The sequence below is a fragment of the Phaseolus vulgaris genome, chromosome 3 (assembly GCF_051622355.1).
Source record: "Phaseolus vulgaris cultivar YP4 chromosome 3, ASM5162235v1, whole genome shotgun sequence".
NCBI lineage: Eukaryota > Viridiplantae > Streptophyta > Magnoliopsida > Fabales > Fabaceae > Phaseolus > Phaseolus vulgaris.
The window spans coordinates 41848612-41874253 of record NC_143500.1 but is presented as its reverse complement, the minus strand read 5'-3'; the positions used below and the strand labels follow the sequence as shown (position 1 = coordinate 41874253).

The following is a 25642-nucleotide window of genomic DNA, read 5'->3' as shown; positions in this document are numbered from 1 at the left end:
TTGTATTTTTTTCTTGAATCACATGACATATATGTTAATATGCTTGATGTGCTTATGAAAAGTAGGACTAGAAGCAATATGACGAACGACTTGATTGTCACATGAAAGAACAACAATATTATTGAAAGAACAACAATATTATTGAAATTGATGTGCAAATCATGGAGTAAGTTGCTTATCCACACTATTTCACGAATGGTGGAGGCTAGAGCGTGATATTTGGTTTCATAAGAAGAATGAGATACATTGATTTGTTTCTTTAACCTCCCTGAGATGAGAGAAAAAGAAAGATACAAAAACCTGGGGTAGACCGTCTGGTTGTAGGACATGAGACACAATCTGAATCACTAAAACTTTTCAATTGTATGTAAAAATCTAAAGAAAATAATAAACCTATGCCTTGATGTATCTGATAGTTGTTTTACTATACTTTTATTTTTATTATAAATGTTTTCACTAAACTTTATGTGGTTTTGATGAATGTGAATGTCATGTTATTTGAAGTTTTCTTTATTATTTCTAAACATCAAATCAAGGGAATACAGATTGATTGAAGATACTCTAATTTGGTACTAGCGTTTGGTATTTAATGCATTACACGAGAGCTTTTACTGAAAAAAGAGTGGGAAATAACTGAAAAGTCACAATTTTCCTGTCCTAAAATTAGGAGTATTCATGTACTTGTCCATTAGATAAATGTCTAGAAAGTCCTTTTTTTCTTTCTTTTTCTCTTTCAGTTTTTCGATTTTTCTATAACTACTTTTCTTTTAGCATTTAGATTCTTTATTTTTATTTTTATGAACAATTTGTCAAATTCCGATTGAATTGAAATGATTGCTTAAGAAATCATTGGATTACTCTTACAAATTGTTGAATATGCATGCAATTTCAGAAGGGGTTGTCAAACTTTTTTTATTAAAATAATTCAGTATAAAATTATTTATAAAAATAAAAGTAAAAAACAATTTATCATTATGATTTTTTTACAAAGTTAAAGCCTATTATTGTGTCTGGATTTGTTTATAATAATAAGGATCTCATCAAATTCACATTAAATATAATCTACAATGACTATGAATGCAATAGATTGATGTAGTGGTTAAACATCCGGATGATATATTGCAAGATAAATCATAAAAAAAAATCTGCATTCAATTTTTACATGTGCAAAAGCTCATAAAAAATATAACTACAATGAAAATCATGTTTGTAGTGTCAAACAATTTGCATAAATTGTTGAGAGATGACAACGTGAGAAAAGGGAAAATGTTATTTATGTTTGATTGAAGCAACAAAAAATGATGTCCATATTTGATAATAGAATGAGGAGCAGCCACCTCATACATGCTTGCTTGATGAGGAAACAAATCAGACTTTGACATGCTATTTAAGGATAATTTAAAGAAAATATATCAAAATTAGGAAATAAACATTAAATCTAATTTAATTTATAAAATAAGATTTGTATCTATTTATATTATAAGATAGATGTAAGATCTTTAACAAAATTTATAGACTTATATAATATTTTAGAATTAATATAACAATATTTAGACTTATGTAATATTTTTGGATTAATATAACAATATTTAATAAGAGCCTCACTAAATGATTTTAAATTTTCACATCTAATATAAATAAACTCTTTAAAATAATTCGTGTACATCATGTGAATATGTACAAGAAAAATAATGCTTTTACATCCTAAAAAATTACAACCATCTTATAATTATTTTAACAATATACTAATAAATTAGAATTTCAATTTAAAATATAAAATAAATTTAGTTAAAATATTATTATTTTAAGTTGTGAAAAATGATTATTTTTATTTAATGGGTGTGAACATATTCCTACCCGTATACACAAATCACGTGAATATTTCATATGTCAAACTACAATATTAAAATTAGAATAGAAAACATAAGTTATATTTGGAAAATTTCTCTCTAAGAATTTCTGTAAAAGAAAAATTTAAAAAGTAAAAGTTAGTATTAAGTTAAAAAGACAAAAAAATTAAACTATTATGTCATATTTCTATTAACTTATGCATTGAATAATTTTAATTTATGAATAACTCAGTTTTTTTCCTATGTTTTTGTGGGGGAAATTTATTCAAAGATGCTCCTAATGATAGACTCATTTAAATAATAGATTATTAAGTTCAAGGACGATTATTTATTTTATAAGATTTAGAAATTGAATTCGAGCTTTTATTCTTTCAATTTCTTTTCCTATAAATTGTAGAAGGAATCAGACTCATCATCTTCTAAATTTGGTTCAACCTATAGTCGCTCTTATTATAATTTTTCTCGGTTTAATTAGTTGTAGTGATTTTCAAATGTTTTCGTCATTCAACTTGTGTGGCTTCGTTACACACGTACTTCTTCTGTTTTTGTTTTGTTTCATTTGACTTTTAATCACCTCCCAACACTATATGAAGTCATTCTATTTTTCAATTTTATTTGTTATCATATTAAGAGAAGGAGAAACTTTCGACTTGAATGAGATTTTTAAAACAATTCAGTAAACTTCTTTCAAAATTTAAAACTATATTCGAGTATGATAAAGAGTAATCGATTGAAACCGAACCAAAAAAAAAATCAAACTACTTTGAAAAAACTAAACCCAACTATTTAAAAAAAACGGTTCTGGTTTGGTTCGATTTAATTTTCCAAAAAAAAACTGCATTTTTGCACATGTCTAAATATTACTGTACTGAGACAAATTTCATTTCAAAATATAAATGGGAATTAAATTCATAAACATGACCATATTAGAGGCAGTAGTAGAATATCTTCATATACTAAAATCACTTGACCAAGGAACATAAAGATATAACTTTCATGCATCTAATCACTCACATCTCTCTGTATAATTTAGAATATGCAATAACTAACTTGGTGTATTGTTTAATAACATTAAATATATAACTCTTCATATTGAAAAGCATACCATTAGGTTCACAGACCATATGCTGTTGTTGAACGCTACAAATGTAATTCTTAACGGTATTATAATATTACTCAATCAAATACTCTTAACATAAAACTAATATCATTCTATGCTTATAAAATTCTACTCTCATATCTACTCAGAATAAATTAATTGCATAAACGATGTTGCATTAATGATTATAAAAATAAAGAATGTATCTATGTATAAGATATAAATGTACTTGTCCATGTCAATTGCTTGGTGTTGGAAAAAAAAGTTTACAGAATAAAAAAGTGAACACAAAAAAGTTTACAGAATCAAAAAAATTAACAAAAATAAGTTTATAAAAAAAAAAAATCCTACAAAAAAATTCATAGGTCAAGGATATTAAGTAAAAAAACTTATTTAAAAATAAAATGAAAGAAATTTATTAAAAAAATTTACACATAAAAATCATTTACTCAATCCAAATTCAAACACATTCGAGATCAAGTCGAGTTCAGTCAAGTTAGGTCAAACAAAAAGTTGATTCAAAATGAGTTTGGGTCAGATAAACAGAGTTGAGACCATGTTAAATTGGTCAAGATTAGTCTATCAAGCTTAATCGGGTCATATCTAAGTTAGGTTTAGTTGAGATGGGCCTAAGTTACCCGAGTCAAACCTAAGTTAAATTAAGTTAGGTAAGACCAAGGTCAACCTAAGTCCAGTTTGAGCTAAGTTAGGTCAAGTTAAGACTAACCTAACATAGGTTAGGCCCAAGTCAAGTTGAGTCGGATCAAGCCTAGTTTAGGTTGATTCAGACCCAGATTAGTGTGGACAGAAAGCGTAGGTTAAGTCAAGACCATGTCAAGTTGATCAGTCTAGGATCTAGGTCAGGTGCACGTCAAGCTAAGTTGTCACCGATCCATGTTATGTTAAGTTGAGTTAAACCTATGTCGACCTGGATTTGGATCAACCCATATTAGGTTGGACCGAGATAAACTCGGCCTATGTCAAGTTGAACTAAAGTTAAGCCAAGTTGGCTCGAAGTCAAGTCAAATTGTAAAGCCCAAGTTAGATCAAGGCTCATTCAAGAAAGGTAAGGTCCGGTTTGACCTAAGTCATCCCTATTTTAGCCTAACTCAAGTTAAGTCCAAACTAGTTTGGTTTGGCATAAATTAGAATGGGTTTGTTGAGGCCAAGTCAAGTTGAAATGGACTACGTTTGACTCAAGATGGGATTTAGTCAAGTGGAGTCCAAACGAACCATGTTGTGCTAAGTTAAACTTATTTAAGTCAAGATAAGACAAACTGAATCAAGCTCAAATCAAGCTAACTGAATCAAGCTCAAATCAAACTTAATTGAATCAGGTTAAAATCAACTTAAGTTAATCAATATCAAATTAAGTTGACTCAAAGGAGTTGACTCAGAGGTTACGACAAATTGTACCAGATCCTTAAAAAAAGGACTGATTGAACTAAACTCAATTCATTTAAGATCCACCCAATCAAGCTAGAACTAGATCCAAACAAAGTTTAAATCTCGAGCAATTTACTACTAATGTAAAAAAATATCAATTTACAATTTAAAATATTTTTAAAACACACACAAATATAAATATATATATATATATAATATATATAATATATAAAAGATTTGCCTACGCTAGACCTATCCTTATAATGTTTCAATAAAGGAAATAACCTTTTAGATCTGATAGCTCTGTGACACTAAAAGTTGAATCTACATTTGCCCTACTCTATATCGTAATTAAAAATAACTTCTTGGGTTAAGGAATTATCTTATTTTCTTTATCATCTTTTCTTTTCCTTATCAAGCCCTAATGTCTCAATAAAATTCAGCGTCTGAAGTTTAACTCGAGTAAATTGGAATCATTTGTAATTTGTTTTTGGAATCAAATTTTCATGGTACATGAATCATCGGAATGAGGTATTCTTCTCAAAGTGATTATATATAAAACACATGTCAAACGCTTATTTCACACTTATTCTCTCTATTTCTTTTTATTACATGGTACTACGTATCATACCTACATTTCTTTCTATCTCTCTTGTAAATAACAGGAGAAGTCCATGCATACCTCACTATACAATGAAAAACACAAACAGGAGTATTACTTATACGTAACAACTAAAGGGAACTTAGATAATCTTTTATCAATGCCAAAATAGGATTGGCGTATGGATATCCTTCCAATTTCTCAAACATGATTCCGTCCATCCGTGCTTGGACTCCATGAGAAAATGTCAAGTCCTCTAGTAATTCGTTTAAAGTTCTGTCAACTCCAACGAGAGAATTACCTAGACCACTCAAAATCTCGGGTAGAGAAGGGCTGGGTCTTGAGAGCTCCACAACAGTAACCTAACATAGATCAAGCATAAAAATAAAATTGTCTTGAAATGAAGTGTAAAGCATACCCCATCTAAAAACGAAGACATTATCAAAACCAACCTGTCTATCTTGAGGTATACCGGCCTTCAATTTTGCTATGGCAACAGCTCGAGAAAGTCCACCAATAGCATCAATCAAACCATGAGAAGCTGCATCCTTGCCAGTCCAAACCCTCCCCTGCGCAACCTCTTCCATCTTGTCTACCTAGTAACAGAGTAGTTATGGTAACTTGGATTTACAAAGATGAACAGAAAGCCAGCAAAGTAGATTATTTAATTTAAAGCATACAGTCATAGATCGAGAAAAGGCTGCTTTATCTCGAAATTGTTTATAAGCATGCTGAGCAGACCTGGAAAATAGCTCTGCTTCATCTGGTCTGTATGTAGCAGAGAAAGAGAGAGAGGATGATCATGAGTACAACCCTCGAATCAACCAAAAGTAAGTGATTAAGCAACATAAGTGGCAGCTAAAAAGCAAGGCAATAATGACGACAAACAGGCTATATAAAACGAAAACCTATGTTAAAATCATTATTAGTAAAATTATATTCCAGCACCACCTGTAGTGCCTAGAGGATAGAAGCAGCATGAATGTTCTGTGTATTTATCTTCTTTTGCCATAATCCGCTTGCTCTAATTAAAAAACCTTACACTGGGGGCACAACTGCATTGATGACAACGAGGGCAACTACATGTCCTTGAAAAAGAATTCTACATGTTTCCATCATACATTTAAACTATTTGCGCCCCTAAAGTCATTGATACCAGTATCAACTGATACATGTGGAATCCTAAGACAGATTTTATACATAGTTCATCACACTCTATAACTGATTAAGGAACTTTCCTAATCACTGAATTAAAAGAATGAGTACATTGAACCCAAAACTGGGCTGAATGAAAGGATTTTTGCTGGATTCAAATACTGCCACAAATATGGAATTTCATTATCGGCTTATTAGAACTACACTGGAGACTATTCAAAACAGATACATTATGTCTTCCATTCTCAAACAGACAATGCCTTATAGTTAAATATCAGATGGCACAGTGCACTGGTTAATACTCTCCACAGCTCTCGAATCTTAATAACAGAACACGAACAAATACCATTACCTAAACGAACGCTGTTCAGCTGCTCGCAGCTCAGCATATCTACCCCTTGATATAATTTCTTTGTTGAAGCCAATCTTCTCATAGAGTTTCCCAAGGTTAAGCTTTCCTACAAAAATATTTGTTCTGACAATCAAATTGCTAGATTACAATGTTTCGAGAGCTGATTGTTCATAAAATTACAATGTTTCCCTTCAGAGCTCAAACAAATACTTTTGCTTCAGCTCAAATTTCCTTTGGTTGAAATTAGTTACCATTCAAATAATACTACAAACTGCTATATTTTTCTCCATAAAATGCTATCATATGTGCCATATAGACAACTGTGTATGGAGTTAACAGAAATTGATGCATATATACTCTTTGAAGTTGATTTTCAAGAGTTGAGTAGATTTGACTAAAAGGGAAAAATAGGAATAATCAGTATAGTCATCTAGCGATAGATTATGTGTCTAGATTACTAGTTTCCTAAATTTAAGGAATACCAATTAAGTTTTTAACAAAGAGATCAGCAGTGTCAAACATACCAGCATGCATATGTTGGTTCGTAATAATTCTTAAAATTTATATTAATAGTTTCAGTTAAATTTATCATCCCCTGTTTCTCGTACTGAAACACCCAGGTTCACCTGTGACCACTCCAATTGAACCAGTTAAGGTAAGATTTTCTGCAACAATAACTCCTGCTCCCATTGCCATGTAGTACCCTCCACTTGCTGCAACATCAGACATTGAAGCAATGACTGGTTTTGAGGCAGCCAGAAGCCTGATTTCTCTCCACATCCTGCAGATCACGACACCAAAGATTTATTAGTAAACAAGCAATCAAACCGAAATACTTGCCTTTAGCATCATAATTTCATCACAAAGATCACACGTATTTCCATTTTCACTATATCATTAAAGCTCTCTTAATTACTCTAAAAACTAAAAGTATCATTTGAAAGAAATTCTTCAGGAAAAAATTATAGTACAGGTTCTTTAAAAAGTATTACTGATGTTGTATAAATCTTTCTTAAATGTATCCAACCAACCTTATTGTATGTCAGTTTAACAGAGAGTGAATTTTGAACAGTGGGGAATCTACCAGCACTTACAAATCAGAAGCAAGGGCATCCCCTCCTGGACTGTCAATTCGGATAATTGCAGCCTTGTATTTATTTGACTCTGAGCAAAAAAAAAAATGCACAGTGTGACCTCAAACTATGAAAGATATATAACCAAAAAAGAATAAAGATCAATATCATCATCCACATGTTTCATGTTTGGCAAACAGCATCATATATGAAAAATGAAAGCCAATGTTATTCCTGTATTTTGGTCCTACAAGCAAATAGGGCAGTTGCACCTTGCCGCTTAATACTCAAGTTACCTAAATGAATATAATTAACCCCCATTGCATATGTAACTTAAGGATGAAGATCTTATTTGTTATCTACTATTTCTCCAGCAAAAAGGATTCTGTCAAATTAATACATCAGACTTAGGAAGGAAACCATACTTCTAAAGCCTCATATTTGGTTGTGAAAACTTAAAAGAAGTGTATTCCCTAAGATTGTTCTCACAGATTCTTTTAAACAACCATTTTTCAAAGTCTAGAGACAGAAACCCTATTGCTTACACCCATTTAGTTGAAAAACTTAAAAATGCAGTAGTCCCAGAGCTTGTTCTTGCAGTTTCTTTTGTACAATCATTTGTTAATGTTTGGGGACAACCATATTTCTAAAGGACCACATTTACTTTTAAGAATGGATTATTGGAGGAAGGTAATTGGGAATCATAAGGTAGTGCTAACCTCAATTGGGATGAATCAAAAGTCAGGAAGGAATAATAGGCCAGGTCTTGAACCAAGACAAGCAATCTTGGTGATGGAATGTAAGTATTCAAGAAAAAGGTAAGAAACAAAAATGAGTGTTTTAAGGCCATATATGTATGCAATAATGCTGAAATTAGGTGAGATATTAGAAAGACAGAAATGAGACCAGAAAAACTGTGACTGAGGCAAACTCGCTTTTTAAGAGTTTTACGAGATTTAGGGTAAAAGAATGAAAAATATAATATATATATATATATATGTAATATCAAGATTGAAAAACTACTTTTATCAGTTTTTCAATAATAAATAAGGATTGACTTGTAATATGCAAGAATAACTAATCCAAAACAAAGAACAAATTTTGGTTTACTACTGATAAATTCAAGTTGGAGAGGTAAAAGAAGTCTTTAAAGAGGATGGATAAATAGGGAGGTTGTTGATCCTAATGGTGTTCCTATTAAGTTTGCAAATGCGTAGGAAAATAGGGTATCATTTGACTTACTAAGTTAATTAATGAGATTTTAAGATCTATGAAAATGTGAAATAAGTAAAAGAAGAGCACTTAGGTTCTTATAAGTAGGAACAAGAAAGTTGTTCAGAATTTGTAAATCACAAAAGAGATCAAACTTAAGAGTCACACTATGAAATTATGAGAAAATGTGAGTGAACATAGACTAAGAAGAGATTAAGATTGCAAGGAACCAATTTAGATTCATGCCAAGAAGATCTACAACAAAAGTTATTCATCTTCAACCGTGTTAATAGAAAAGTACAAAAACAAAAAAAGATGCTTACATATATAGCTTTGATTGACTAGTAAAATGCATATGATCAGGAGTCAAATGAGTGTTGTGGAGGGTTTAGAAAAGAAAAGTGTTTGTGTGGCTAACATCCAAGCTACACGATACACATAATTAAGTAACTACTAGTATGAGAGCTCCTAGAAGCAAGACTAAGGCCATTCTGTAAAGATTGATTTACATCAAGACTTTACTCGATTCATAAAGTCTTGGATGGGCTTGTTAGGAACATTCAAAATAGTATCCCTAACTATAAGATATTTTTGGATGATATAGTTTGGGTTAAGGAATTAAAGAATTAAGGAAAGAGGTTAACTCTAAACTTAGATTTGTAGAAAAAAGAATAAAAATGAAAGGTTTTCGTTTGATTAGGAGCAAGATAGAGAATATATGCATTCCAGTCTAAGTAAAAGAGAGATAAATTATTGGGAGATAAAATTTCGAGAAGTTGTACCACCAGTTTCTATGTTTAAGAATCAGATATCAATATTACAAAATGAATGGAGAAAATAATGCCACACAATATACAAGCTGGGAGATTACACTGATGAAAGATACCAGTGATTATTTGTGACCACAATGTGTCTACCAAGCTCAAGGGAAATTTTCATTGTTACATGATCCGATAAATTATACTTTAGTAAATTGAAATTTAAAGGGACACAGCAAAAAGATACATTGGAAGTACCAAAAAATGAAAATCTTAAGATGCATATAAGAAAGCACAAGATACAAAAATGATTGTACATAAAAAAAAATAGTATGCCACTTATTAAAGAAAAATGACAGGAAACCAGTTAAGATGATTCAATGATAAGAATAGATCACATGGATTTTAGCAGTATGGACAAGGGATAAGGGAAAAGGAAGACGTTGAAATCATTAGATCAAAGAGAATAATATCACTGAGAATTTGGTTTTTAATCAAGCTGAATGACAACATTTGAGGCTATAGTTGTTGCAGTTTGTTAAAGTGACATGACAACTGTTAATAATGTGACTAATCAGACCAAAATAGCTATGATGTAGCACTAACGAAAAATACCATACTCCATGAAAATAGCCTTGTAAAATTCCACAAATTATCAAATTAATGAAGGTAACTTTATAAGATTAAGTGTACCTCGTATACTGCGTATCTTCTCAATTAACTTATCTCCAATGATACCTGAGCTACGGGCACCTAGTGGACTCTCAATACGACGAATACTCCCCGAAGCTCGGATGACGGCTATTAAGTCTTTACCATCTGATAGTCCAAGAGTTGATTTCCTAACTCCAGAGTATTTTCTGCATTTGAGGAAAGAAAATATCAACATATGGTTAATGTGAGTCTTAAGGTATATTTTAATTTATAAAAAAATCTATTCAGATTATTAATCTGTTGGGAAACAAGAAGCAATATAGTAAGTCTTATATTGCAATGTAAGTATCACCACTTGGGCTGCTCATTTGCAACCAGTACATGGTGGAAGACTCTAATACCGATTGATAAGAACCTTTAAGAGAACCACATCATAAAAGCTAGCTATCTTAGTTGAAGAGCCCAAGGCCAAACCCCTACATCACAAATAGTTTCAATGGATCCTAGCTATTTACTCAAATCAATGGAATCAGATTCTGACTACTCATAGTCAAAACCTTAAGATCAAATAAAACCTTTCCCGTGATGTAGAGGAAGAGGGGAATGCACGGTTCTAAGTTAATCCCCAATAAGAGGGAAACAATAAAGAAACAACTATGTTTTCAAAAATTAAGGCAACATTATTTTATTGTGGAAGTTATTACAGCCATCAAACAATATAAATTCCTGAAAACGAAAATAAAATGAAACCAGGAACAAAAATTTTAACTGTCAGACAAAGAATTTTATCATACTAAGGATTTGTAGAAAACTTTATTCTGAATAAATATAATACTTCAATGTAAACCATATTAGACTTTTGAGGTCCTAGAAGAAGAAAAAATACCTGTAATCAACCATAGGCAGATTTTTCTTTGTTTTTCCTTGAAGTCTCTCCTTCAACCTAGTGATAACCTGCAAAAAAATTATTGTTTATTATCCTTTTAAGTTTTAGTCCACTTTGATAGTATACTTCAAAACATTTTGTTAACCAATGTTCATTATCAATACAATACATATGAATGACGTAGGCTTCACAAGTTAATCGACTGAAGTAGGTTCACAACTTAATTGACTGAAGTAGGCTTCACAACTTAATTGAATGAAGAAGCAAATAAAACCAACAGACTCTAAAGGAGCTGGACAAAACCCCTTTTCTAAGGTTTCCATTAAATGAGATTCCGTCATACTCTCTCAATATGATTATATTAATCATGACAGATGCAAGTAATCGGTCATACAACACCAAAGTTCATCATACCTCGTCATCATAGATTATGTCTGATATGAAGCCCTCTTCTTTAAGTGTCTCTACTTGATAAACACCTTTATTTATGAAGTTCTCAATATCTTCTCTTTTCTTTCCTGTATAGAATATGCAGAAACTCAAAAGTTAATTTATTGATTCACGTTTCAATTAGGTCTTTAAATACACTTGCACCTCTAGCAGCAGAGACATTGTCCAGCCAATGTGTATAGATATTGTCAAGCAATGCAGTAAGCATCTCATGATGATCTTCAGACATGGTCCTACGGGTAAGTTGATCTCCTACACTTTTGTACTTGCCAATCCTTTCCACTTCTGGTTCAATTCCAAGATTCTCCAAAACACCTAAGAGAATTAATAATTAACATAAATAATTAGTTTTAGGCTAACTATAGTCATCAAAGAACTTAAGGGTCTATTTGATTTGAGAAATGTGCATACATCTGAATATTTAGCATGAGCTGAAGTCAGAAAAACATACATCTGAATAATTAACGTGCCAAAAGTTTTAAAACTTTCATTAATTAATTTATTAGAGTGCACCAAGAGCTAAAAGGAGAACATTAGCTCAAAAAAATAATGCAGGGAAAAGCAGAATCAGCTTACCTCTGAAGAATGGAGCTTGAACAGTCAATCCAAACAAAGAAAAATAAGCACTTGGAGGGGCATATATTTCTTCACACGCACTTGCAATATAATATTCTTTTTCTCGACATGAAGGGACATAAGCCACAATAAATTTTCCTACAAGCAACATGAACTATCAAAGCTGCCCGTAACTAGCAAAGATCAGAGCTTATAGACCAAAATATTACATGATTCATAACACTGTACATATTTAGTATCACCAATAACCATATTTACAAAGCATTTGGAAGAGATTTTATAGGGAGTACATTTGTGCCTAAGAAAATAGTTCAGTGAGCTTCATGTGTAGTTTATCAGATAAGCTCTTCTCAGCTTATTCCAATGAGTCTCATGGTCAAAATTTATAATAGATGTGTTTGGTAACGCACTCTAATAACTTATAAATGCTTTGACTAACTTATAAGCTGCTTTGACTAGATTATAAGCTACTTCAATCCAAAGTTTGCTTGTACACGAGTTTATTTTAGTAATTTCTAGATTACACAAGCTACTTCAAGCAGCTCGCGAAATTTAGCTAGCTTATAAGCTACTAACCTTTTTTTAAAAAATTTATTCACAATAATTTATTTGAAATCTCTTTTTACCTCAAATAACTAAATATATTCTTTTATGTCATTTTTTACCAAACACTTTCAATTCAATTAAGCCCTAACTTTCAGCTTTTCAGCTCCTAAGTCACAGTTTATAAGCTTCAGCTAGTTTAACAAACACAATTAAGCCCTCGCATGATAAAAGTTTACTGAATAAGCACTTAGGTATACTTATTACTCAAATACATCCTAACTCGAGGTGCATAAACTTCAGTTGCATAGCTTCAGAAAATCAAACACATCAGTGTTCTATTGTAGTAGAGAAAACATACTGAGCCAGGCAACAGAAAAACGGTAACTAGTTGCCACTTTAACAACTTACTGAAAAAAAAAAATCACACTTAAGCAAATAAAATAGTTTATTAAAAGCCACATAAACTGGCAATCAGTATATCATCATAACCTATTCACTTGACCCTGGCGTATAAAATAAGATTGTAAAACAGTAAGTAGCACTAAAAAAATAGTTATACGTAAATCATACGTGTTCCTACATTTTTTTCCCACCAGAACAGTAATTTTACACACCTGATTTTCTGAAATTGAAGATGTGCCTTCGAATTTCTTCAACCTTGGCCCAGCCGCAATTTAAAATATCAATGTGGAGATAGATACCGGAAATTCGAGGATCATAGGCTGCCTTCAAGAAATTATCACAGATTTGAGGCAGAGATAATCCCCGAGAGAACCTACTCTTGAGCTGATCCGATATCTAAAGTGAAGAACCACGCGAACAGAAAAGGTAGTTATTACATAACAATAGCGTGAGTGAGAAGTAATAAGCGAAAAGCGAAAAGCGAGGGTGAGAGAGTGAAACCTGGCCGCGCAACTTGATTGTCAAAACGGTGCCGTATCGGAGCCGGTGCCAGGGTAAGGCCGTTAGCATCTTGAGCTTGACGATGAATTTTTTCCAGCCAGCGAGGGGCTTGAAATCAAAGTCTCCACTCGGATAATTCTCGACGCCACCGTGTAAGGCTTGTTTGGGGACAGACGAAGAATAACGAGAGTGGAAGTGGAAGGGGAGGGATGCGCGCGTGAGATATTGTTGAGGACATTGGAACTGAAAGCGTGTAACAGCAGATGAGGATGCGGTGATTGACGATGATGCGGCGTAGGCATAGCGCAAGCGGTGGACGGCAATGCGACCGCGTGACATTTCCGTGACACTTTGCCGCTTCACTGCGGCAAAAAGTGAGGGAAAAAAGAAGCCAGCAAATTTGCCTGTTTGTCTGGGAAAGTAATGCTAAAGAAAATCATTATTTTATTTTATTTTATTTTATTATAGTTTAATTCATTAAAAAGGAATTCTAAAATAATTTCAATTAATATAATTAAAAAATATTTATTAATTTTTATTTAAAAATATTTTGGTATTACATAATAAGTAAAAGTTTTAGTAATTTCATTTTTTAACATTGGAAAGTGTAAACAAAGTTCCTAACGCTCTTATAAATGCAATTTTACTTTGGGGATATGTTTTTTTCATATCCAAATGGAAAGCGACTTTGTCTTGAAAGCATGTGCATGATTTGGGTTAACCTTCTTCTTTAGAATGACACAGTCGCAAATATTAATGGTGGAACCCAGTAGGTAGCTCCTACCTAGCACCACTTAAGTCACATGTCATCATGTTCTGCATACCATAACATAATGCTACCATTCATCATGTCAAAGTAGCATTCTATTTACTCCAAGCATTTCTCTGTTTATGAGGCTTCTGATACAATAAGTAAAGGACACCTATGCCCTTCACACACATCTACACAAATCTTGGATTCATTTCAGAACTCTTTTTAAAATGCTGATTTTTACTGAAATTTTAATTCTTTAACATAATCCTAAAAGGCTATCAAAATTTCTTCTACCAAATATCGTTACTTGTTTTTTTATTAGATACTGTGATTTGATTATTATTCTTTTATTAGTTATATAAAAAATTTAAATCTCGGACCAGTCCACCAATTTACAATTATATAAAACCGAACAGGTTATTTGATTATTATTATTTTATTAGTTATAAAAAAAATTAAATCTCGGACTACTGAAGCAATTTACAATTATACAAAATTAAATCAGATAAAAAGTGCTGATATGTCTACATTAAATTACAACTATTAAACAATTATAAAAGGAAATAGTTTTTTTAATAAAATAGAATAATTTTTAAATTATATTGATGAAGTCACATTTATAATGTGGTAATTGATGTCCTTCAATTTGAAAATTGAAAACAAAAGTATCTAACTTCCCATCACATTTTGTTAACATAAGGTACGTCAAAACAACTTCACATTTTGTTAAATACGTCAAAACACCTTCACATTTTGTTAAATACGTCAAAACACCTTCACATTTTGTTAACATAAGTCAAACAGCTTCACATTTTGTTAACATACAAGTCATCACATTTTGTTAACATACAAGTCAAGTCGAGACTATTATCATCCTACTCAAATAATGAGACTTCAAATAACAATAATTATTTGACATCACGTAAAAATATTATTAAAAGGAAAAAAATATAAATGATACATAAATAATATATATTTATTAATAATTTATATTACATAAAGAATCTAAGTTTTCGAACTTAGCACATACATTTCATTTCCACATTCCTAATCTTTTCTTATTCCAAATTTTCTTTTCAAACAACTATATAAAATTTTAAAAACTTCACATTAGTATAGTTACAACTAATTTACTATATTTATAATTCATACCAAAACAAATAATACTTACTGTATGGAATATAAATCTATAATAATAGTTATATCACAAAAATTATCAATAATATAGTTAATAAAAGTTTATTATTATTATACTCTCTTGTACAAGCTCTCTGAGATTCATACAAATAGGAGATTTCAGAATATATATAACTATAAAAACACTTTGTACCTTTATCCAAGTCATCAAAATTCAAACAAAACCTTGTACATAATTATACTTGATGACAAATTGTGTTTCATGCTGAGAGAGGGACGCCATTAGTGTATAGTTCATGATCAAAAGTTAATTAAGTTTTAGGGTTGATAAGTTAAGCTTGGTTTGATCAATAATTACACAATTGGTAGGGATTGTGGTTATTGTTTCATGGAAAAGCATTAGTCTTGATAGCAAAGAAGATGGTCCTGGCATAAGAGGTTACAAGTGAATAATAAATTTAATGTACTTTGTTAGGTTGAACTTGTTGTATATGACATATTTAATTTCTATGATTAAGATAGGAGAAACTCTAAACATTCAATTTTCCGTATTCAATTTTACTGTTGTCTCCATTTGAAAAATTAAAATACAGAAGATTAAATTTATGAAATTAAGAAAATAAAGTGAGACACGCACCATTAAATCTAACAAATGATGATATGTCAATATATTAATAAATTTCAAAGTGAAACCTATTTACTTTGAAAATGCACGTTAATTAAACAAATTCAGTTAAAATGGTACTATTAATATAAACAGGAAATTTCACTTAAAGCTATCTGAGGTTGTGTACCCATTAGTTCACACTTTCATAGCTATAAACTTTTTTTTTAACATTGGTATGGATGAATAACTACAGACTGTTGCTGAGCAATGACATGAATTAATAAATAGCCATAATCGTGGATAGAAGTCTTGTCATGCTTTGAAGATGAATGGATGAAGATTTCTTGTTTCTTGAGAAAACATTTCCCTTCAAGCTGCTTTCTTGACTAAATCAACAAACCAAAAGCGATAAAAACTATTGAATTCACTGCAACTAGGTGGAATCTCATGCAATTGGATGGAGATGCTCTACCCATGTGTTGTTTTTGCGAATATCAAAGTCTAAACATGAATAATGCCTCACAGCATACAAACACAGGAACATACCAGTACATATCTGAAAAATATTTTGGAAAATAACCAGATATATGCATCATTAGCCTTAAATCCTTGCATGCTGTAGTTAATGGCCATCACTAATGAAATCAGTAATATAAATTATTTAGTTCAAAAGAAAACCTAAGCAACAAATAAACAAGGTGTGGAGCAGGAAAAGAGGCCTATTTCCTTTTCCCAACAAAGTTTCTAACCTTGCCACAGCCCTGAACTGGAGACTTATCTTTGCTATCAACGAATAACATCCCTTTCTTTTCCACCTTTTTTCCTTCCATTTGCTTGGCTTGGGTGGTTTTATTTGCTTTCTTTTCTAAGCAATACTTGTCTGCATCGTATTCCTCTTCAGCATCTCGATGGAAATCCGCAAAGCCATGATTAATCCCAAGATGACTTGGCCCAGAAGACGCATCAGAAGCCATAGAATCATCACTTTGATCATCGTCGTCGTCATCATTCTGTGGATTAGTTTGAATACCTTCCTCGTCGGTGTCGCCATCATCGCTATGTCCACCATCATCCATAGGGGACCCAATATACATGGTCCATCCAGATTCACTGCTGTGACATTCCTCTCCAGCGAATGGCTCCATTGTGAAGAGGGAGAAGAAGAAGAAGAATGGGAATGGTAAAGCAAAGAAAGGGTATATGTGTATCTGACTTAAATAGGAGATTAAAAATAAGAAGTAGTATCCGTTTATGGACACCTGAAAACAGCAGCAGTTGAGTTATTGAGAAGAGACATGGTATGTGATGATGTGTTATGTATGTATAAAGGTCTGAAAGGAAATGTTCAGAATCTCTTAAATGACCATAGGGATATGTCTTCACCACACAACACCACCTGGAAGTGCATCTAAAGACCCATTAATTCTCTGACTTACCCAGCACAAGACAGGTAGAAGCTGTCAATGAAAGTGAAATTGGGCTTGAGAGAGCATAAATACCAGAGTTTTCTTGAATTTGAAAGGACATAGGGGTTGTTCACTCAGTCATTGGGTTCCATAAGAGAAGATGCAATCATCATTATTTCTCTGCATAGGTCATTAAATATGAAAGATGGGTTTAAATGCATAATAGGTGGTACAGGCTACAAAACTGGAGAGAATATAAGACCCTTTGTTTAGGTACCACACAAGAGGCCTTGTTCATTACCTGATTCAGCTTCCCAACCTTTTATTCCCTTGTCCTCTCCTCATAAACAAGCGCCACTTTTTCACTTCCACAAAAAATGGCAAAATTCAACTTCAGTTCCACACAACCTCTCTGCTTCAAAATTCTTCTGCTTCTTTCGCCTGTCGGGGAGTGGTCAACTTATTATTATCATCCATTCTTTTGTTTCTAGAGAAAACGCATCATGGGTATAATTAAGGATTCCAATTATGTGACCTTTTATGATAATATGCATCAAGGAAATTGTTTTATCATGCGACAAGTTTGTAATGACTAGATTGTTATGTTGGGTGGATTGCATGGTTTGATTGAGATGGTCAATCCCAGTTGCTGTTACGAGAAACCACATGCTCCACGTTTTTCCTTCTTCTGCAAACACTGCCCCCACACCCACACCCACACCCTAATCATATCCCCAAACCTACCAGAACGGAAAATAAAATAATCATTTTCTCGTTACCGCAGGTGTATTTTCCATTTTCCATTTTCCATTCTCCATTCTCCATTCTCCATTCACGCATTTCAATCTCAACATAGAACTATACAAAGACATATCAAATGAAAATAACCATCACGTGAGTTTTTTTTTATTAAAAAAAATATGAACTTTCTCCACAAAACCATCTTCTAATGACAAAAATATAAAGTGTCTATTTAAATTCTATATGTTGAGAAGTCTAATAAAAAAAAGCATTTTTTATTTGAAAAACACCACTAAATTATCCATAAAGTGTGGGAGTAAGAAATAATTTTCTGCCATTATTTTAGTCCTGGTGCTTTTCCTTCTGTTGTATGCTGAACAGGAAAGTATCTTCACTGACTAGAAACATGTATAGCATTTTGACCGTTTTAAAAACAATACATAAATTACATATTAAATAATTAACAAGATATGTTATAATAAAATTATTAAATAGTAAAAGAATAATCAAATTCATCGTAATAATGGGAAGAAGAAGATATAAAATGTATATCTGGTCAAGTTGCCAAAAATACTTCCTAGCACTTAAAATTAAGTGATATTATTGTAATATATAGTCAAAGTTAAAAACTATTTAACGGTTGCATACTTATGTTCTATAAAATTGTACATTTTTTTCATTTTCGATCATTTAAATAAAATTGAAAGATGTACATATTTATTATTCTCATTTCTCACCGTAAAATAATGCCCTGGTTTAAGAAAAATTCTTTACTTTATTTTCTCCTCCGGAAGATAAAATTATGCCACTGCTCAATAAAAATGAATCCACTCAAAAGTATATTAAAGTACATATAATATAATGCGGTAACGAAAAATGCTATGAAAATCGAAAATTCTCATAAATATCGAAAATTCTCATAAATGTCGTAGATCTATGAATCGATAAGTATATTTCATTTTATATAAATAAAATTCTATGAATCGATTCTATGGGATTGAGTTAGGTTTAAAGTTTACTTCATAATGAGTTGATTTAATCCAGCAACTTCACTATTTTTAGAAATAATAAGTAATTGAAAAAAAGAGGTGAATTTAAAATAAAATGATTTGCATTAAAAAGTTGTTGTACAGTGGAATATTAACATAATTTTATTAACTCTCATTTTATCTTCCTTTCGAGAAAATTAGTTTGAGTTGAAATTGGTGTGAACAAAACTAGGTATGCATGCATATTAATGTTTTGGAACCCTTCTTGGTTGGTAAAAGTTTTAATAAGTTTGAAAGGAAGTTGTAGGGTTGGACCACTACCACTTTAGGATACTCTTAAGGCCTTCCCCACCTTAAATATGCAATTCTTATGCTTCAATGCCTAAACTTAATTGCCCCACTTTTTATTCCATCTCTTTCTCTTCTAGATACCTTCACCTCTGCTTCTTTTCAATCTTCACAATCTTTTCAACTTCTCTATCTCTTAGCTACCTAATGTGTTTCTCTTTTTCAACTTTGTATTAATGTTATTTGACAACTACATAAAAATATCAGTTTCACCTCTTCGTATGGATTATATTTTAGTATATTTTATTTTATTTTAGTAATAATATGATATAAAATTGTTAACTTATCATCACTTTTTAAGTTATTATTTTTATAATCATAGTATATTTCTGAGATTTAAAAAAAGTTTAGAGAACATGTTTTTATTGTTTCCCAATATCTAAAAATGAAATAAAGCAAAATAATATTTTCTTACAATGATTTTTAAGAAACACCTTAAATGTGATCAATTGATACACAATTATTTTTCAACGTAATTAAATCTGTTACACTCCTGACACTCTAAATATGAAATCAGTACCTGGATTTAAAAAATAAACTACACTAATTGATTTCCACGTTTTGTGGGATTAAGTATTGTTGATTAAAGCTTCAACGAGTTTATCTTTCGCTTTGTTGAAAGAAATAAGAAATATATATAACCAATGAAACAAACATATATATTATTTGGATTGATTAACAAAATTTTTAAAAAATATTTAATTGGGTTAAAAGAGAGTGTAAAACAAAATTATAATAAATTATAAAAAAAAATAGTTCCACCAATGCAAAAAAAATGGCCATTTAAAATATTTTAAAATTATGTTAATTAAAATTTAAAAATTATAACTAAAACTAAAATTACACGTAAAATATACGTACATTTAAAGTTAAAACATGAGTCAATTTTTTTGAAATATAAACTTGTAACAATTAAGAATTATACAAACCAACTACTATCAATCATAATAAATATCAATCATAATAAATATGTAAATATTTTTGAAATACTTATTATTCAAAGTTATTTTATTTTTAAAATAAATTTTTGAAATTTTAGAAAATTTATTTGTAAGGTAAAGTTACACTTTCAAAATTTTAGAGAATTAAGTTATAAAATATTTTAAAACTATATAATTTTTAATTATTTATTTATAAATAGATTTAATTATATTTATTTGTTGAAGTTTGAAAAATCTATAGTGTTTTATTGAGGTTTTACCTTAAATATTTGGAATTTAACTAAGGTTAAAATTTTATTTTTTTTTGTGAAGTTTTAGAATAAATCTTTGAAATTTAACAAAGATTAAATAAATCTTCATTATTTTGTTGATATTTTAGAATAAATATTTGAAATTTAAAAAATTTTAAGAAAACCTTTGTTATTTTATTAAAATTTTATAATAAACCGTTGGAATTTAACAAAGGTTAAAACTGAGATTTTAAAATAAATTTTTAAAATTTAACAAAAATTAAAAAAAAAATGTTATTTTATCAAAATTTTAAAATAAACTTTTAAAATTTATCAAAAAGTTACAAAAATATTTTTTATTTTAATAAGATTTTAGAATAATATTTTGAAACTTAACAAAAATTTTAAAAAAACCTCCGTTAAATTAATTTTTAACTTCTACTAAATAATATTTGTTAAAATATTTTTTTTATAAATGTTAATCCGATATTAGGTTTAGGATGTCTAAGCCAGATGTATATATATTAATAAAACTTTTCTATAAATTTCGGTTTTCATTGTGTTAAAAAAATAAGAATGATACAGTATGTTTACTGTAGTAAGACTTTTTTCAACTCACGAAGGTTACACTTTTCACATTTCATAAAATAAATATTGGTGATTTTTTTTATTTCTAAAAGGCAATACTTTTCAAAATAATAAATTAAACACGTTAAGCAGACATTGTCAGCCGTTGATTAAAAAATGTTGTTTAACAATAAAAATTCAATAACAAAGTTCATATTTTCACATTGAGTGAAAGTAAATATTATATTAAAAAATCTAACAAATGTATTTTCTTATAATTTTAAGTTAAAAGTAGTCTTAATTTTTTATATGAATTAAATCGTGACTCATTCACATTCCAAGAACTTAGTATATTTAGTTATCTATATATATTTCTAAAAAATATTTTACATAAGTTTGAAGTTGAATAGGAGAAACACTAATGGCCTCAAAAATAATTTTTTTAAATATTTATTTAATAAAAATTTAATACTATAAAATTATTAAATAAAAACTTTTAAAAAAAAAATAATTAGTTATTATATTGATTAAATTATATATTATTTAAAAAAAACAATTATTAATATTTAATTATTTTATTATTAATAAATAAATTTTAAATTATTATAATTAAAAAAAATTAACTACGAACTTATTTAAATTATATACGAGTATTACGGAGTAATCATTTTATTGAATGAAGTGGTTTTGTTGAAGCTGGTGAAAAGCATGAAGAACAAAAAGTTCATATTGAAATGATAGAACCCAGGTCATAATCTAGAAAGTCAAAAGTCAAAACCTTCACGTATATCTGTAAGATCTTTAAGGCATTAGTGGCATTACTATGAAAGTACATTTGTACCCTTTTAAGCCATTTGCTTTTATGAATATGTGGCATCCAGCTCTAAAATCTCCTTAATGAATCCTATGCATCAATTATTAGAACCATCAAGAATATCTGTCATTGACTTATTGGGTTTTCAGTAAAAAAAAGAAAGAAAGATTAGATACAATTTTTATTTTTTATTAATTTTAATTAAAATTAAAATTTTATCTCGATAATAGTTTCACGTCAGTAAAAACAATTTAAATATATATTTTTTTTTATTAATCTATCAACACATTTCTAAAGATAAAATTGTATCTTATATGCGGTAATTATAATTTTAATTATAATAATCATCTCATTCTCCTCTTCGACTGAAACTTGTTTTAAAATACATTTTAAAATTATAAAACAATTCATAATTAACGAGGTTAAATTATAAAATTAACAAGTAAATGCTAATACTCACAAAATCTTCGGCTTGTTACGAAACAAGTTGTTCTAAAACAACAATTCAACTAAATTTGCAAAATCTCACAGTTCATTTCGAAATCTTTATTATAATATTTGGCATCCATTATTACGATATTAAGGTGTTTGAATAGAAAGAAAAAAAAAATCCTGCTCAAGTATAAATATTTTAGAAATATTTATATTTTGTTCGTGAAAACAATTTTGTAATTTTGTAGTAAAACTTTTTAATCAATTTTATTTTTTTGTCACATTAAATGGTGTAATAAAATTATGGTAGTACTGTTACTTAAAACTCACGTCTGTATTGAATAGTTTATTGAAAAACTTGCGTAAAGCATCCGTAAACACAAATCACGACTAGGTTGACCAAAAATTTACCACTGTGGGTAAAAATGTTGTCAAAAGTTTACAAAATATTAAACATGCATGATCAAAATTTAAACAAAATATTAATTGTTTAATCCATTGGGGGAACAATGATGCATAATGATTCACGGTTTCAAAATACACTTGGTTCACGAGGATAATAGCCATTAAGATACCCCTCTCATTAAATTGAACCCTTCACTATTAGACAGTTGTATTGAAAGTATTCAAACCTGCAAATTTATTAGGGGTTGGTAGGCAAAACAAAGTTGATTACGGTCTATCACGCCAAACATGGAGTTTTAAGTCTATTAATGGAACACATAGTTTACATGCAACCTCTCATATTCACTCTACATTTCTATTAGTTAATATAATGCATGCCACCTAACCAAAATCACATTATTATAAATAAACATCTAGAAAAAAAAATACAATAGAATTGTGAGTTAACCATTCACTTAAACCTATAATTATAAATAATATATATTTAGTTTCATATCAAAACTATTACAAACCATACATATTTTATGTAGGCAGATACATAATAACTTGTTGTTTTTTTAAAGAATAATGTTTAGTACAGTAATATCACTTTAGTTATTACTTAAAAATATTTGTTCTTGTATAAGGGATCTTTTCTACTGGTTGAACAAGTTATCTCATCGGTCGTGATTTTTTTTCCTCCTTCAAATTTCTCTCTAGGTATTCGGGTGTCGGTTCTCGGTCAAGAGTGTATCTGCAAAAGATTCTCCAACGTTTAAATAAGAGTTCAAATGCAATAAACATTATGATAATGATATACCTTTCTTTTGGTTGTTGTGTTGATTTAAATGATCTTAATGGGTCATTTCACTGTTGGACCAAAATTAGTATTCGTACCATAATTAAGGGTGTATTACATAATTTTTCATACAATTTAACCTATGTTAATATACTTAACCTTAATACATTTTTCTTATGGTAGTCGATCGATATTGGATATCGGAATGTCTCATAAATGTTCGCTCCCTAGTGATATAATATCATTAATCAAACATCTCAAACAACACTTAAAAATATTATTCGAAGAGTATACATATATTTTTTAGACTAATATAACTTTTATATCATCCTTAATCAAACATCATAGTTGAAAACATTACATCAAAAATACTTATGAGAAGTTAATAGGTGAAAAAATTGTATCTTAAAAAGAGTTTCATTAGTTGTGTGTTGATGGATGAGTTGTGGTAACTCATATAACCACCACTTTTATTTTTCTCCTTCATAGTGAATTTCAACCAAACAAATTATAGATTATCATTAGATAAATACAAATATTTTAAAACAAAGACAAATAATTGTTTCTTGTAAGTTGTTCCTCAGCAAAACTAAGGTTGTGTTTGAATTGAGAAATGTAAGTGTGAGGATTTGAGAGAGTGAATGTGTGGTATTTGAGAGGAAAGTGTGAATAAAGTTAGTGTGTTTGGATTGGATTATGTTTGAGTGAATTTGTGAGAAAATTTTAGTGAAATTTGCGAGTGATATGATGATTGTGAGAGTATTTATATTTTTTTAAAGGTGTAAAATACGATATTACAAGTTTACCCTTGCCTTTAAAAAAATAAATAATCAAATATTATGTATTTTTGTGTAAATTTTGATGAATTAAAATTACTACTAGTATAATCATATATAGTTCAATAATTAATTTATGAAAAAAATACGAGTTACTTGACAAAAAATAATTTACATGTAAAATTTTGAATATATGTAAAAATTGTCAATTGTTATATAGAAATAAATAATTTCAATATTCATAAATTTAAAAATTGTAATTAGAAAATTCTTTTGTATTAAATGTAAATAGTATTATTGTATTTATAATAATAATTATTATATAACTTGTTTATTATAAATAAGTATATATTTTTGTATTAAAATTATTATTTGGTTTTATTAAAATATTTGTGTTAGTTAAATTTATTTAATAAGGGTAAATTTGAAAATAACTTCATACTAATGTGACTTTTCCTTTGTTTCTCTTCATTTTGAGGGAAGATGATATTTATTGTTCACACTTATATCTTTTCATCCTCTTCTGCACAAAACCTTGAATCCAATTGACTTATATTATCTCATATATTTGTTTGTGGACAGTACATACATAAAAGCAAACAAACTCTAAAAGGAATAATCAAATGGTTTCTCGACCACAAGCCACAACACTATAATTTTAATTCTTTTAGCAACTATTTATTCAAGTATTGAACACAATAAACAATCACAACAAATTGAATATTTAAGGGTTTTGAAAATCTTATTTACTTATAAGTATTTTTTTTTATCGACAAGAAAGAATTTTACAAATAAAGAAATACTATGAGTGTTTCAACCCTTATACACAAAGAAGAAACAACAGAGGATGAAAACAAAACAAAAAATTGACGCATAACATCATTTGTTAAAATCTTGTTCCCTCAAAAGATCATTCAAAACTGCATTTTCCCATCAAGCAAAGAAAAAACAACCAAAACTCATCAAAAAATCAGATAGAAAAAAACAAAATGCCCATAAGCTTGAGCTAGATTGCTTCGATTTATTGAAAAGATCAAGGAAACATGTGTTAAATACTGAAAAAGTAACCTAATTTGTAGTCACAAAGCAGTTTATGTTCAAATATATCAACACAGAGAAAAATTGCAAGAAAAAAGTAATATAGGTAATATGACCTAATAAGAGTTATCTTAGCAGTTGCATGCAAATAATAGGATACAAAACCCAATCAAAATAA

At 29.6% G+C, this 25642-nt stretch overlaps 2 protein-coding genes across 3 annotated transcripts; both read right to left on the bottom strand.

The window, feature by feature from the left end:
• Positions 1–4853: 4853 nt before the first annotated feature.
• Positions 4854–13939, bottom strand: LOC137807687 (serine protease SPPA, chloroplastic). Of its 2 annotated transcripts, none has more exons than XR_016519112.1 (13): positions 13502–13924; positions 13213–13396; positions 12053–12190; positions 11621–11791; positions 11441–11544; positions 11027–11094; positions 10180–10346; positions 7475–7607; positions 7070–7224; positions 6444–6549; positions 5617–5704; positions 5389–5532; positions 4854–5298 (listed from the first exon to the last, which is right to left on the bottom strand). XR_016519112.1 is itself a non-coding variant. In XM_068608446.2 (13 exons), exons 1-13 carry the CDS (start codon positions 13838–13840, stop codon positions 5068–5070), a joined length of 1965 nt encoding a protein of 654 aa, XP_068464547.2. In that variant the 5' UTR covers positions 13841–13939; the 3' UTR covers positions 4854–5067. The 2 variants fall into 2 exon arrangements, 1 of the variants encoding a protein (XP_068464547.2); XM_068608446.2 differs by having other exon boundaries at positions 7538–7607; positions 13502–13939.
• Positions 13940–16410: 2471 nt separating this feature from the next.
• On the bottom strand, positions 16411–17288 carry SOB5 (suppressor of phytochrome b 5). The gene has a single exon (XM_068605801.2). It carries the CDS (start codon positions 17142–17144, stop codon positions 16719–16721), a length of 426 nt encoding a protein of 141 aa, XP_068461902.1. The 5' UTR covers positions 17145–17288; the 3' UTR covers positions 16411–16718.
• Between the last annotated feature and the right edge of the window lie 8354 nt (positions 17289–25642).

Coding starts and splice junctions, on each gene's coding strand:
- LOC137807687 (XM_068608446.2), bottom strand. CDS start 13,840: ATGTCACGCGGTCGCATTGCCGTCCACCGCTTGCGCTATGCCTACGCC. Junction 13,397..13,501: donor CAATCAAGTTGCGCGGCCAG/GTTTCACTCTCT, acceptor TCTTCACTTTAG/ATATCGGATCAGCTCAAGAG. Junction 5,299..5,388: donor GTATACCTCAAGATAGACAG/GTTGGTTTTGAT, acceptor GATCTATGTTAG/GTTACTGTTGTGGAGCTCTC.
- SOB5 (XM_068605801.2), bottom strand. CDS start 17,144: ATGGAGCCATTCGCTGGAGAGGAATGTCACAGCAGTGAATCTGGATGG.